Below are 16312 nucleotides of genomic sequence, written 5' to 3' on the forward strand. Positions count from 1 at the left end.
GTTACATGTAATTCATATCCGGTGGAATGTTTCAGCGAGTGATCAAAGACCAAAGCCATGTAAAGGGCCCTAAATAAACAGGCAGCTAATGTGCAGAAAATTGCCCCGGTGGCTGCAGTCCAGCACCGCCGCCGGGGCTGGGAGGGGTCTGCTTTCCTGCCATGTAATAACCGGCACTGCTTTCTGCAGACACAATAGCAGACACAATATATTAAAACTACGGGGTGGCGAAGTTTGTGCCCTGGGGAGAAGGCGAGATAATGCATTGAAATTGTTCAGACGCAGTTAGACGCCTAATTGACTGGCATGTAAGGCAGTTAAGGCCCTGGGTTGGCTCCCATAAATCCCGGCTCAGCCGCCCCTGGAATTCCAAGAACAGAGTGAAATTGCTTGGCAGCCTTTATCAGTGCTCAAGGCCCGTGAAGTGACGTCACTCCTACAGAGCTCTGGTGAGACACTGACGGGAGAAAGCTGCCTCGATGCTCTTCTGCACAGGGCAGGCGCAGCGAATTACGACCCGTAGCGCTGCGGGGCTCAGCCTCCCTTCTTTAAGGTGTTGTACATAATGGATGGTCCAACTATCTTGATGGCACTGGGTAAACTGATCTGGGAAAGATCAAATGTTGAGCCTATGTAAGTATATCATTAGGTGGGCTCCAAGCTAAGCAGGGCGCCATATCTGAGTAATTAACACATACAAATAGAATAAAAATATTTGTAGCGTCAATTGCATGGATTGCCTTTGTCAGCTGGTCTCAGACCATCCGTTATAACAAATATGTGTCCAGAGAACTCATTAACTCAGTCAGTCAAAACTTTTATTCGGTTGCCTCAAGTTTTTTTTAGGAACCATAAAAAGTACATGTAACAAAAAGCGATACAAAGAACAATGCATTTAAAAACAGCAGCGGAAAAAGTCAATACAAACAAACAATTTTAAAAGTTATTAAAAGAGTTTTCATTCAGGTTAAAATTCATAAACTCGCTAAGCAGAATTTGATAAAATACGAGTGCTTAAAAACTGGATTAATCATAATTACGGCGCTATTTTATACATGATTTAAGAAAGCTAGCAACGCACTTGGCACTATTTTCAGATTCTAGATATTGTAGAGCCAAACAAGCAGGGCGGCATTAACTCACTAAGCTAACTCACTGAGGAAACACAGAGGAAGGCAGGGAAAGCGAAAGCGTGCCATGCGCGCGCGGTGTTGTAATGCAAGCCCTACGCGGGAACAGGAGATGTGCGCGCGTACGGAGTGCACAGCTCCTGTCCCCCTTCTGCAGAGAAATCGATGACAATATATCCCGCCAAGCGAGCCGCGCATGCGCTGCGTTGCTAGGCGGGACCTAAAAGCAAAGCTTTACTATTACTCTGAATGTTCTTCAATAAATAAAACAGTTGACTAGGAATGACTATTTTCAGGCAGGTCTAGGGGCACGGTTGTAATTTTATAGACAGACTGGACTAATGCAAATTACTACAAATTCATCTAAACTTTATATTAGACTTCTGCTTGCCCTACTCTATTTCCAAGGCTGAACTCTCTTGGTTGCAGGAGACCTTTAGCAAGTTTCATCTTACTTCCTTACATGGAATGCTGGGTGGGCCATTTTATCACTCCTCTGAAGCATAGCAAACTGATTTTGCACAAAGCAGTTCATATACACGTTCCAAAAGATCACCATTTACTCAACTGACTTCCAGTCTAAGAGCCGCTGTGTCACGACCGTACAACAGCAGGGTAAAAGGAATCTCTGAGGCTTTTTGCCCTAGAGTGTTTAAAACAGGGCCCCACAGTTTCATCATCGTATTTTTTCACCCTAATCGATTAGATGAACATTTATCGTGAGAATAACAAGGTAACCAATCATGCAAATCTTTCCCCCAGCCATGGGTACCTTGGATATACTGGAGTATCTCTTTCCAAGAAACAATCCAAGAAACAAATACATTCATTAAAATCTAATGTCCCAAACATTTTCAGTTACCTGCTTCTCAATGCAACTCCCGATAATTATGAGACACCCCCACCCCCATGTCAAAGGTTACTCTTTAACTACTTCCCCATCTACGGCTCCCTCATTTATGCTATCTCGATCCAAAGTCCTTGTATAGTTAGCCACCACCTCTCTACCTGAAGTCCATAAATGAAACCAGATTAAAATATTTCTTATACAAAGTCTTAGACATTCTAACCACAAAATACTGTTCTTATTCTTAGGTGAGCTGACTACTTTCCATCAACAGGAAACCCTTAACTGTAAAGCTGTATCCCTGTTGAATATCTGCTAATCGTTTTTGTTGAATGCAATGTATTTCCAGTCAAGTATGATTCATGAAAAGTCATTTCTGTAAGTTAAGCAGCTTTTGTTAATCTGAACCAATTTCCTAATTCTAGACTTGAACATGTGGGTCATAGTTCCAAAGCAACTCGTCATACTATTCCCTCAAAATTAGAAAACCTGTTTTTATTTTCAATTACTTCATGAATAAACGCATACTGTTGGTCAGGACCAAACAGGTCTGTGATCATTTTAAAATAAAACAGCAGATTCTCCTCTTTTAATGCTTACTAAAGTCCTCTTCATGGCTTTGTCAAGCTATGCCTCCTCACCTGGTTCGATTTCTACACAGACCTGTGTTTCCCCCAGCAGTTATTTAGACAATTCTTTATGTCCGCTGGTGGTGTCAAGAAAGCCTCCAAATTGGGCCCCCTTTTGAGAAAGTAGCTACAACCCTCTCTAGTCTGGCTCTGTCAAGACTTGATGGCGATAGTAGCATGTTTCTAATTAGGGAACAGCACTTTGTGCCCTTCCCTCTTAATGCTGAAAAGGAGCTTGCCTGTGTGTCCTGTGCCTTTTGTCAGGTGTCCTAAAGAGAATGGGATTGGATCCAATTTCATGCAACAGATTATGGGGAACTACCCTGGGGCAAGAGTCAGGGTAAACAGTAGGCTTACAGATAGTGTCAACAATATTAAGGGGGTTAAGACAGGGTTGCCTCTTCCCTCCCGTTCCTGTTTTATGTGATGACCCTTCAACCACTAATAAGGCTTACGGGCAGTCTCTGGATTTAAGATTAACTACTCAAAGTTAGAGGGACTGAATTTCAAAGCAGTGGCTAATGTGATGTTGAATCTTAGGTCCACCACACCATCCCGATGAGTGGGAGAGAGGGAGTAATAGGATATATGGCGACTAGTGATTGCCAAAACCTTACAGGAGATCCAGATAATACATTTGAGGAGGGCCAGTTGCACAATTAAGACAATCATCAATCTGGCACAACCATAACCACCAAATGTTGTGGGTCAGCAGGAAATTGTTGTAAGTATTACATTGTTGGCCAAGAAACTACATTTTTGCATGCTCTAAACTTGCTATACCAAAGTAAGTTTCAAATCTTATACACGATCTGTGTTAATTATATTTGGCATGAGAAAAAGCCATGAATAGTATGGCAACAGAGAATCTGAAAACCATGGTGTGGGGAAGAGACAGCTCTGAGAGTTCCATATGTTACGAGATACTTCCAGGCATCTCATTTATACTATTTACAAGAGTGGTCACATGTAGACACACAAAAGAAACAGTTCTTTGTAGAGGACATCCTCGCAGGTAGAGAGCTATGGGAAGTCGCATGGTTGCCATCAAACAAGAAGTACTCATCTGTACATCCCTCCCGTAGTTAGTGTCACTTTTAAGATACGAGATGAAATTGGCACTAAAAGGACCTTGACATCATATCCATCACCTTTCACCCCTCTGTTTGGTGCAAGAGACTTTTCTCCAGCGTCGGAAAGTAAAGTGTTCTGGGCATGGACAGGGGTGGCATGCATAACAGTGAGGGACCATTTTCACAACAGTCGCATCAAGACATTTCAACAAATCAAGGGGGAGGAAGAGAGGTTTGGACATCTAGTAAGGCATTGGGTCCTGCAGATGAATGAACACAGAACCCGATATTTGAAACCATTTGATAAACTAGTGAATACACAGATCGCTAAGACCCAGGCCATTTCACTTTAACATAAGCAGCAACTCAAAGACGTCAATCAGGGACAGTGGGAACAAAAATTTGTAATTAGTCTGGTAAACGATCAATGGGAAAACATTTTACAGTGGCACATTACTTTACCAAACTCAAATAGAATATGCTATAGGAGATCCTACATAGATGGCATTTTATACCTGTCCAGCTACATAAAATGGACAATAAGTGTCCAAATCCCTGCTGAAGGGGTGAGGGGGGGGGGGGGGGGGGCGGGCATGCTCAAAAAATCTTTTTATCATGCACACAACTACAAACATTGGAGCAAAGTGCTACTTGGCATACACACAATTACGGGATCAGAGGTAATTAGATTCTTATCAGGGATCTAACTGGGAGCCCCTTCAAAACTGTCTAATCCGAACATGGAAATAAGGGGAAGATCATCTCTTTTATGCTCCCAGATGCAAACCATACTAGCCTTACACCATGTGGTAAGGAAGCTTTTGTAACATGTGGTTACAAGAGATATGGTCCCTTCTGATCAAGGAGGAGCTGGCTTGCAAGATAGAGGACAAACAAAAACAATCAAGGGAATACTTCAGCAAAACATGCCAGAGGAGACTATTAGCCCTCTGGCTACCCTACCAGATGGGAAGTGTTGATGGCATTGGACATTCAGTTCATCAGCAGTAGTGAAGCTCTTATGGTGAAATGGGGTAGAACGCAGATGGCCAGGTTTAATCCAATTACTGCAGCAGTGAATTAATTCTAATTGATTTGTTACCGTTACTATACAATGTAAAAGTGTAAATAAAACTACCATCTGATATCTAATACTACTCAGTAGGGAGAGTGGTCAAGGGTTTGAAATGAAGCCATAGATCAACTAGCATCACTAATGCAGCAACACCTTGGTTTCTCATGTCGAAACTGGACAATTGGCCCTCTTATAAAAGCATTTCTGTATCACTATTTGGAAGGTAATCTGAAAGCCAATTTCCTAATTTATTAAGAAGTGCCTTATCATGAATAGGGGCAGCTTTTAACAGATTCCTCAACAGCAATGGGATGCTGCACATAGGATAACAGTTTGTCAATGTCTATGGTCAAGAGCTTCTTTTCAAATCTTTGCTTCCAAATCACTGTAAGCAACAGATCTTCTAGTGAGTATCTGTGCTTTCCAATGGTTCCTGTGGCAATTTTCAGTCTTATTTGATCAGTATTGTTAGTAATGTCGTCTTTCACTCTGTAGTTCAATATTATATAGTCTTGGTGGATACAGATTTGCCAGATACTTCAGGGTCATAACTCTTCCCTTGACATCCTTGCGTTTGTTCCTCCATTTCAGGTAAGGGTAAGTAAGCTTCAACTGTAAAGGTCAAGTTAGCAATATTTTTCAGTGACAATGCTGTGTATGTTGTGAAGTGCCTGGCTAAGTGACCCACAGGACTTCACGGACCTAACCATACAAACGAGTACACCAGACATTCGAATTCTGGACCCTTACACTTCAGGACCACAGCAACCCAGGATTGACTGTTCTAACGAGGAGACATTACAAAAAAAAAGCACAACAAAATGTTTTGAACAGAGTGAATATTAACCATTTACAGATGTGAATTGTTAGGTTATGCTTTAATTGTGCTTCGTGATATATCCTCTCCCGGCACCAGTTTAATCCAATTGTGACCTATTACAATAGTTTCACAGGAGACCAGTTTTTGATTTCAAGAGCACTGACAAATTCCAATGACCAATACACATATGCTTGCTAATACAAGTATATGCAGGTTTATCAAAACAGACAATACAATGAAGCTATAATAAGAAGCACTCAACAATTGTTTTCGTACAAGAGGATTGTAACACATTAGCAAACAGTCTGCAAAGAATCCGAAAGTGGTGAACTTTACTAAGTTATTACTAAGTTTATTCGGTTACTGAGTAACACTACATAGTAAAAGGGATGAGGTAAAACTTTATAGAAAAAAATGATTGACAACTACCTTGATAGGAAGGGACCTAACTTAATAGGAATGCTGGCAGCCTTTTGAAATATGAACGGTGAAGTGTCAGAGAGGCACTTTGTCTGTGTACAAAGCCAGGTCAGAGGCTTAAATTTCCTTTAGCTAAGAACAGTGGTGTTTTCCCAGAATATACTGTATGACGGACCTGGCTGCTTGGATGCATTAAAAAAAACTTTGGAGAACGCTACCACTTACAGCACTTACTTACAGGAATGTTTTCTATTATTTAACTGTTTATTCATATACACAACAATATTGTGAAAATATGCTTTTTTTGGGTACTAGGTAATCCTATGATTGAGAATTACAAGGTTTTTAACAAAAATGGAAATGCTCCTTTTATGATGCTAAACTTACTCATGTCATCTTTCAATTCACTATAAAACAAAGGTTCAGCAGATGGCATCCAGTTAGTGTTTCTTTCTATGAAAACACATTTTTCACTCTAATGACCAACCCTCGCTTGTTTGCATGGTTAAAGTTCCCGGTCCAACACAAATCAGACAGGTTATTTTGAAACAAGGACCATGTAAGTAACCACTAAATGTAAGAGAGGGACACTTTCATTTAACAATTTTCACAGAATCTTAATGAGGATGCTCTTTTAAAAATAAATGGGTGTGTATCCTACTATTGAGATGGGATGAACAAGCATAACATTATAAAAAACAAGATAGGAAGTAATCTAGCTTGTAAGTGAGACTGATGAACCGAAAACAGATGCCCCCAGCAGTGCCCTTTCGGCAGTAAAGTTAGCATTGAAAAATATATTTTTTCATGGAGAAATAGGGTGTGAAAAATAACTGAAATAAATGTAGTTACCTGGTTTTCATGATACCACTGGATGGCTTGTGTAAAAACTTCAATAGCACTGTCAATGTCCTCTTCATGGCTGTACATCATAACCAGGGCTGACACCTACAAAACAAGCATTGCTGCAATATCATTCTGTGGTGTAGATTTCTACATTTCAAGGTATTTTCCCCCACACTCAACTATTGAATGACCCCAATACAAAGGACAAACTCACTGTAAAGAGAAAGAAGTCACAAGCAGTTATTCTTAACGTATTATGATCACCAACAGAAAAATACAGCATCTAGGGTGCCAGGTAGAATTCAAGTGTGTAGTCCGATCACACCGTTGGCCATTCTAGTACAGTACGTCATCTGCAGACATACAACAAATCACTTCTATACTCTCCACATTCCCACTTATCAGTGTTGCCGTTAGCCCAATGTGGGTACCACTTGTTAGTGTGCTAAACCATGGATATGCTAGTCTAATGTAGACAGTCACGATATACATCATCATTGGCCATCGTAAGTACACAATCTGTTATCATGCAGTATGATGCAGACCAGAGGGGTAACTTTGCATACTGCCCATGATACCTTGCAGACGAGATATAGCACACTGAGCAAGGTGCATGAATCAACTGTGCCACTACAGAAATCTGCGTCCGTTAAACCGTCTTGGTGTTTAGGTAGGGGCTGCCGCAGTAAAGTCACTGCTACTCAGAAGAGAAAGAAGTGGAGAGTGTTCAATGTGTGTTTGTCTAATTTAGGCTATCATGTCGACCGCCCCGGTATACAAATATGGAACTCCTGACTGTGCCATGCAAGATGGAGGAAGTCAGTTAACGTGTATGGGCTTCAACAGCAGGCAATGCTTAAAGAAGGATCATATCCGTGCAGGAGCGCTGGGGTATAATACCTCCTTGTCAAAAAATTTAAATATTTCAATTAACACCTAGAGGTCAATGATATGCTTTCAGTGTGAGAATAGTACGACTATCCTAATTATCACAAGAAAAGGAGGATGTGGAGGTTGAACCCAAGACACTTTCCATCATTTTTTGCAAATAAATGCAGATGCATTGTTTTTCCTTGGTAACAAGAGTGTTACCAATGGTACCTTTAAGCAGGACCAACGGAAAAGATTAAGTCACACTTCAAGATGAGTACATCTCTGAAAGAGTAGTGAAAGATCAGCCACAGCACAAAGGTTGTAGAATTTTCCTTGCCATTCTTTGAATGTCACCAGCAGAGGTTTATTCTGTTGTCGGTTTTGATTTTATATCTTCTGTTTATTTTACCGTGAAGTTTGTAAAGTGACAGTGTAACCAGATTTGTACTTCAAATCACTAGTAGGAGAGAGTTAGTGATGGACAGGAAACCTGACCTACAATGGAATTCCTTTGCAAAGCCATGCGTCTGTTTTAACAGATGGATCTTTAAAACATGTTAATGCTTCAGACAGCTATACTCTTGTGATTGTGATGTCACTACTCTGGAATCCCAGGAGTTCTCCGCTGTTCCCCTTTGTTGCCAGGACCAAAGGTGTGCAAAAATAAAGGAATTTGGCAAATCAGGCAAACAATTAAAAAAATATTAAAAGCTGATATTTGATGGTGAAAAAACAAATTCTGAAAAAACATCTAATTTCAGCGAGAGAATATTACTTCTAAAACTATTTTTGACAGGAAACTTTGCCATCAGGCAACATTGTGCTAAGTACACAAACCCTTTTGTTTGCATACATATTTAGTTTACACAACTTAAGAGCCTTCTTTCAATAGGCACTGTTCGACAGAGGCAAGATGAGATGGAGGCAGTGAGAGGCTCTGTGAGTTCGAAGTATGACAGTGGGTGAAAATTGAATTTGTTTCTAAAATCAAGGTAAATGAATTACCCCCTTCAGAACATTCTAAATTAACGTAGTTTCATAGGAAAACTCTGAATACTGACAAGACAAAAACTGAGGAATGGAACAGGTAAAGGTTTCAAAGAAAGTATTTACCAGTTGGTTGCATATGGTTTGGGATCTCTTTTCAAGTACTCTGGTGCTCATGCTTACAAAAAAACAGTGGGTTAATCATGCAGTTTTAAAGAATACACTTTTATTATTCAATGTTATGCAGGCTCTTAATCTCTTAATTGCTCGGGCTTCATTGCCCCCTTATTGTCACCCCCTAGCCCCATAGCACTTTTTTGGCTATTTGGGCTCCATACATTTTCTTCCAACATTCTACGGATTCTACAGGTACTCTGGGTTTGTGGATTCCCCAAGAGAGAACCTAGAAAAAAGTAAACATTTTGCTAAAGTTAAAGGGGGGGGGGGGGGTATTTCGTGCTACGTGACAGTCTTTTTTGTTTGCTAAAAATGGCATCAACGAAAGGTTTGCTTTGATAAAGTCACCATCTTCCCAGCTTTTAGGACTATGCAGAGCTGAACTAAAAAAAACGATGTTTTTAACAATAGTTTGGCATTTTTTAAAGATGAAACCCGTTTTGCTTATTTTGGAACACCCTACTCCCTTCCCCTTGAAAGACAAACAATGGACCTCCCTGTACAAAGACATTACCAAATATAAACGTTCCTTGTTTTCACGGGAAGCCACTACAAAATCATGTATGAATGGTACCTACAGCCCCAGAAACTGCACACGATTTTCCCCAAAACTTCAGACAAATGTTGGCGGGGCAGCGGGTTGGTGGATATCTTTCTACAAATATGGTGGGATTGTCCCTCGATTCAACCTTTTTGGAAAGAAATTCTCTCCCACATTAAAATTATTTTGGGATACCCAATTCTGAACACCTTGGGCCACATGTTCTTGGAAGTGAGAGACCAAATGCTAAAATATCAAACCTGGTGGGACCAATCCATGATGTGGTTGTGTCTGGGAGCAGCCAAGATGGCAACAGCTGCAGCTTGGAAAAAGCCAGAGGCCCCCTCCCTTACCCAGTGGCATGTTTAACTGTGGCGGGCTTTGTCCAGTGAGAGGATGACTGACATAGTGTAGGAATCACGGAGGAGCTTCAATTATGTATGGACCCCAATGGTGAATTACCTCTCAGAGGGTTTGCTCTTATTTGCATGCGAGACAAGATTCCGAGCTCTCCACCTCTTTCAGACCTAGCGGCTTGGGCTCCCCCCTTGATCCGCTCAGTGGATGACCTTGATCACATGGGGGCAGCCTTTGGATGGATGGTTTCTGAACATCCTGGAGACGTGGGAGAAGGACCCCAGAGGCTAATTGGCCAAGCAATGCAACCCGGTCCCGACTTACCCCCAACCCATCTGGACCAATTATTCATATCACCACGGTTTAGTTGTATTGTGGTTTGCTTTCCTTTTTGTTTAAACAGAGTTTTTTCTTTATGTAAGCCGTGCATTATTTGGGGACCCTGTGCGCAAGTGGAATGTTAAACCTGGAACATATAAGCTTTATATTTAGTTGTTGTAGGGGCAACCCTACCATATCTAGTGGAACAAGTGAAGCTACACAAACACTTGTGAAAATGCTGTGTTTTCTCGTTAGATATCAGTAACTCTTGGCAAGTGAATTGAGCACGGGGGATTTTCAATGTACTGTGAACGTTTTAAAATCAATTAAAAGAAATTGACACACAAAAAGGGAATTTGAAAAGGTTATGTTGCACGTGGAACCAGTAAATTCCAAATGGATCATCATACATTTCCATAAATCATTTGGAAATGCGTTGATTAGAGCCAGGTTTAAATTAACGACAAGAGGAGCTTCAGGAAGCATCCGTATGCAGGAATAGGCTTGAACAGGAATTCTGAGCAGTAGGTGCAACACAACAGCTTTCTGGGTAAAATGGAGACCGCTGAATAGTAACAGTCATCCATTTTAGAATAATAATGATAAAGGGGTGCAATATCAAGCAGCTCAACCGCTGAAAATATAAATCCGCATTTGCCGAGGTACTCACCATGCCTGGCTTATGCTGCAGCTCTTCTATACTCTGTAGGATCATGCATGCTTTGGTTACGCTTCCTTGAAAAAAGAAACAAATAACATTCTCAGAAGCTGCACAATGAAAACATAAGGATCCGCTGTTCAGGACGTAAATTTGGAAGATAAAACCCTTGTCAGAATCAGCATGCATATCTTTTTCAAATAAGGAATTGCAGGTACTCCCAAAATCTCATTTTTGAAACCCTTTAATTTTCGACTGTGCTCGTATGGCAGCCACATTCACTCAGAACGAAGTGTTAAGGGATGAGAAGTAAGAGAAAGACAAGTGAATGTGGTTAACAGCAGGACCCTGCCCTGGATGCTGCTCTAAGAACAAGATCATAAATTCAATTCTTCTAACTTGTGAGAACAGATAAAAGACAAACATTGGCAAAGTCAATAAGTCTCACCTGTACAAGAGCTTACTGGATTTGGCAATGTTTTTTGCCATGTTGTACACCAGTGTTGCTGCTGTTCAGCATGACTAAAAGTTAGTGTTGTAGACTGGATTTGTTGGAGTAGAGTGGAGTACACTTGAGTAGAGTCAGTGGTTCATTGCCAGAGACTGTCGTAGAGTGCAGAGTCAAGACTGCAGCGGTGTGGTGTGGAGTGGGGGAGGGTAGGGTGGAATGAGGTGGGGTGGAATGGAGTGGATTGAGGTAGTGGGTTAAAGTGGGTTGAGGTGGGGTGGAGTGGATTGGGGTAGAGTAGGTTGGATTGATTGGAGTTGGATTGGAGTCTGGACTGAATGGGGTGGATTGGATAGGGGTGGGGTGGATTGGATTAGAGTAGGGTGGTTTGGAATTAGGTTGAGTGGAGGGGCGGATTGGACTGGAAGGTGGATTTGTGTGGGGGTGAATTGGAGTTTGGTGGGGTGGATTGAAGTGGAGCAGATTGTTTTGAATTGAACTGGGGCAGATTGTGGTGTACTGGATTGTAGTGGGTTGGTTTGGGGAAGGAGTGGGTTGGATTGGGGAAGGAGTGAGGTGGATTGGATTGAGGTGGATTGGATTGGAATGGGGTAGATTGCAGTGGGGAAGATTGTTTTGGGACAGGAGCTGGGCAGACTGTCTTGAAACAGGAGCTGGGCAGACTGTCTTGGGACAGGAGCGGGGCAGACTGTCTTGGGACAGGAGCGGGGCAGACTGTCTTGGGACAGGAGCGGGGCAGACTGTCTTGGGACAGGAGCGGGGCAGACTGTCTTGGGACAGGAGCGGGGCAGACTGTCTTGGGACAGGGGACAGGAGCAGGGCAGACTGTCTCGGGACAGGGGACCGGGGCAGACTGTCTCGGGACAGGGGACCGGAGCGGGGCAGACTGTCTCGGGACAGGAGCGGGGCAGACTGTCTCGGGACAGGGGACCGGAGCAGGGCAGACTGTCTCGGGACAGGGGACTGGAGCGGGGCAGACTGTCTCGGGACAGGAGCGGGGCAGACTGTCTCGGGACACGGGGCAGGAGCAGGGCAGACTGTCTCGGGACAGGAGCGGGGCAGACTGTCTCGGGACAGGGGACCGGAGCGGGGCAGACTGTCTCGGGACAGGAGCCAGGAGCAGGGCAGACTGTCTCGGGCTAGGAGCGGGGCAGACTGTCTCGGGCCAGGGGCCAGGAGCTGGGCAGACTGTCTCGGGCCAGGAGCTGGGCAGACTATCTCGGGCCAGGAGCGGGGCAGACTGTCTCGGGCCAGACTGTCTCGGGCCAGGAGCGGGGCAGACTGTCTTGGGACGGGGCCAGGAGCCAGGAGCGGGGCAGACTGTCTCTGGACGGGGACAGGAGCCAGGAGCGGGGCAGACTGTCTTGGGACGGGGACAGGAGCCAGGAGCGGGGCAGACTGCCTCGGGACGGGGACAGGAGCCAGGAGCGGGGCAGACTGCCTCGGGACGGGGACAGGGGCCAGGAGCGGGGCAGACTGTCTTGGGACGGGGCCAGGAGCCAGGAGCGGGGCAGACTGTCTCGGGACGGGGACAGGAGCCAGGAGCGGGGCAGACTGTCTCGGGACGGGGACAGGAGCCAGGAGCGGGGCAGACTGTCTCGGGACGGGGACAGGAGCGGGGCAGACTGTCTCGGGACGGGGACAGGAGCCAGGAGCGGGGCAGACTGTTTTGGGCCAGGAGCGGGGGTGACTGTCTCGGGCCAGGAGCGGGGCAGACTGTCTCGAGCCAGGAGCGGGGCAGACTGTCTCGAGCCAGGAGCGGGGCAGACTGTCTCGAGCCAGGAGCGGGGCAGACTGTCTCGAGCCAGGAGCGGGGCAGACTGTCTCGAGCCAGGAGCGGGGCAGACTGTCTCGGGCCAGGAGCGGGGCAGACTGTCTCGGGCCAGGAGCGGGGCAGACTGTCTCGGGCCAGGAGCGGGGCAGACTGTCGTTAGGCAGACTGTCTCGGGCCAGGAGCCAGGAGCGGGGCAGACTGTCGTGGGGCCAGGAGCGGGGCAGACTGTCGTTAGGCAGACTGTCTCGGGCCAGGAGCCTGGAGCGGGGCAGACTCTCGCAGACTGGAGCGGGGCAGACTCTCGCAGACTGGAGCGGGGCAGACTCTCGCAGACTGGAGCGGGGCAGACTCTCGCAGACTGGAGCGGGGCAGACTCTCGCAGACTGGAGCGGGGCAGACTCTCGCAGACTGGAGCGGGGCAGACTCTCGCAGACTAGAGCGGGGCAGACTCTCGCAGACTAGAGCGGGGCAGACTCACGCAGACTGGAGCGGGGCAGACTCACGCAGACTGGAGCGGGGCAGACTCTCGCAGACTGGAGCGGGGCGCTCTCTCGAACTGGAGCGGAGCAGGGCAGACTCTCTCGGACTGGAGCTGGGCAAACTCTCTCGGACTGGAGCGGGGCAGGCTGTTTCGGACTGAAGCGGGGCAGGCTGTTTTTTTACTTGAGTGGGGCAGGCTGTTTTTAGGTCTTGCTGATCCAGTGCACATGCGCTTTCAGCGAGACATTTAGTAAGCCTGCTTTTGGAAGTGCTTCCAAAGCTACGACCAGCTTACTCTCAAGCGCACAAGCACGCATGCGACGTGCACAACACTTTTTCGACGCGCGTCCGCACAACTCGCGTTGAAAAAAAATATATATTTCATTTCGCCAATGCTTGTTTTCCCTTCGCTTTCACGTGTCACTTTAGGGCCACGACAAAGCGTCCCCCCTCCTCTCACTCGCACAACTCGGGGGCCTCCCATTGTGCTTGTGCGGCCTCGACCAGCCCTACACTTCCCACCTACCTCAGGTAAATCAGCCACCGGCAGCAGGCTCGCTTTGCAGGATGTCCTCCACAGACCCGCAGCTCTGCTCTCGTTCCAGTGACCTTAAGGACGGCAGGAGCAGATTCCTCGGGAGCGACGGCCTCCACACGTTGAGTGCAGGGTTGTTGCCCACAGAGGCCCTTCAGGTGCGCGAGGGGGGTTCAGTTGGTGTCTGTGTGACTCTCACGACTCAGGAGTACCGCTGACACTGTGGAAGCAGCGTGGGAGGCAGGCTAGTTTCCAATCCCTCTTCCCATGGGGAAACCTGATGTGCAGGCTGAGGGTGCTGGTGGAGGCTTCCCTTAATACAGATGCAGGCTGGTATTCGGCCACCATGCTGGGAAGATGCTTTTCTTCCATACCCCTCCTTCTCTTACATTGGGGCTGTCACCTGCAGATTTCCCTGTGCTGCTTGCTGCTGGAGGGCACACCGCAGACTGCCTCGCGCTGTGGACTTTCCACTCTCACCAGGCCGCAGACTGTGTCCCTCATGTCAGCTGCTGCAGAGACGATCCTCTACAACGTGCTCACCTGTGGCCAATGCTCTCCCTCGCCCTGCTGGTCAGCAGCGTGCAGGTACCAGGGACACAGTACAGGCTGCCACACGTGCCTAGCTTCTTTGCCACGCCTGCCGTAGGTACATCAGTCTACCCGGGGCTCACCTCATGCCCAGCGGGTAACTGGTCACTGCTTATGACTGCTTGCAGGGGGTGCCCTCAACGCGGGCTTCACTCCCCCCCCTCGCAAACATCAGGGCTGCTGCTGCACTCCGGTCCAACCCACTTGTCGCCATTCTAAGGGTCAGAGCTCTAGGCCCTCATGCAGTTGCATTATTGACACAGACACATGGTTAAAATATCTGGAACTGGCCTAGGGCACGTGGACTGGCCCCTTTTATTAGCAGGGTCACCTGACCGGTGACACCCGTGATGGATGGGTATAGGGTGGATAAGGAGGCCAGTGGCTGGTGGAAATACATTACTTTACAAACACTAGACCGTGAACAGCCTGTCAATTCAGGTATGACATATCATAATCTTCAGATTTTTTCTTTAACACCATGGCTTCAAACTGCTGGAATTCCTTACATTTTTCTACATGTAGTTTGTTTTATACCATATTATTTATTACAGAGCGTTTAAAAAGAACTCAAATTGTTACCACAAATTAACAGGATTTTTTTGCCTACAAAAGCAACTCTGACTCACAAGTAATATGAAACTCAAGGTCATTTTGAAAAATGCTCCTTGCGGGGCCTGTCTGCGCCCGTGCTCGGATTAAGAGCTTCTACGGAGAGGCTCCCAAGGGCACGGCGCGAGGCAGTGTGTCTGCTGCAATAAATGATTTCTTGGAAAGCCTCGAGAGTTTTATAGGCACAAAAAGAAAGGAATCATAGGTTCGTGCTAATGTTTTGTAGAACATCTATTACAGGAAGGGGTTTCACGGAGTAATAGACCCCGCTCATTATTCTGTCTGTAAGACCAAAAACATATTTTAAAATAGGCCTTGTCTTTATGCTTGAGCGCACCTCACAATTTAACTCGCCTTGATGATTGCTTACACCCTATCACCCCACACCCTATCGCCCCACACCACACCCTATCGCCCCACACCACACCCTATCGCCCCACACCCTATCGCCCCACACCCTATCGCCCCACACCCTATCGCCCCACACCCTATCGCCCCACACCCTATCGCCCCACACCCCATCGCCCCACACCCCATCGCCCCACACCCCATCGCCCCACACCCTATCGCCCCACACCCTATCGCCCCACACTCTATCTATCGCACCACCACAGCATCACTCAGCACCACCACAGCATCACTATGCGCTACTACAGCATCACTGAACGCCACAGCATCACTTGTCGCCACCACAACATCACTCAGTGCCACCACAGCATCAATCTGTGCAACCATTCAAACAACAACTGGTTCAAATATGTTCTCTCAATGTTTCAAGCTTTATTACAAATGTCACAAAAAGATGTTAATATTTCACTTCTGTTCTTGGATTTTCTTCACAATAAAATACACTAAACATAATCTTCACAAAAGTTATTTACAAAAGTTTAAGCTATTGCCATTATAAATTACAATAACTTTTATTCAAGTATTAATTATTAAAGAAAATTAAAAGCCATTGTTATTTGTAATATCAATACATCTAAGTCACGTAAATACAACACATATTGTTACAAATGCTAAAGGTGTCGCATTTGCGAAAGTTATAACTATTGGAATTGTAAATGACAAAGCTATTAATTTCGCTATTTTCAAAA

At 45.7% G+C, this 16312-nt stretch overlaps 1 protein-coding gene across 2 annotated transcripts in view; it reads right to left on the minus strand.

The window, feature by feature from the left end:
* Positions 1-16312, minus strand: part of SRP72 (signal recognition particle 72) — a 356617-nt gene that overhangs the window by 75174 nt on the left and 265131 nt on the right. For both annotated transcript variants that reach the window (XM_086961696.1, XM_086961698.1), the window contains exons 12-13: positions 10767-10831; positions 6847-6942 (exon numbers count right to left, since the gene is read on the minus strand). In XM_086961696.1, coding sequence (XP_086817822.1) covers positions 6847-6942; positions 10767-10831 — 161 coding nt within the window. The remainder of the gene's footprint in view (positions 1-6846; positions 6943-10766; positions 10832-16312) is intronic.

This window comes from Lissotriton vulgaris, chromosome 3_1 (assembly GCF_964263255.1).
Source record: "Lissotriton vulgaris chromosome 3_1, aLisVul1.2, whole genome shotgun sequence".
Classification (NCBI taxonomy): domain Eukaryota; kingdom Metazoa; phylum Chordata; class Amphibia; order Caudata; family Salamandridae; genus Lissotriton; species Lissotriton vulgaris.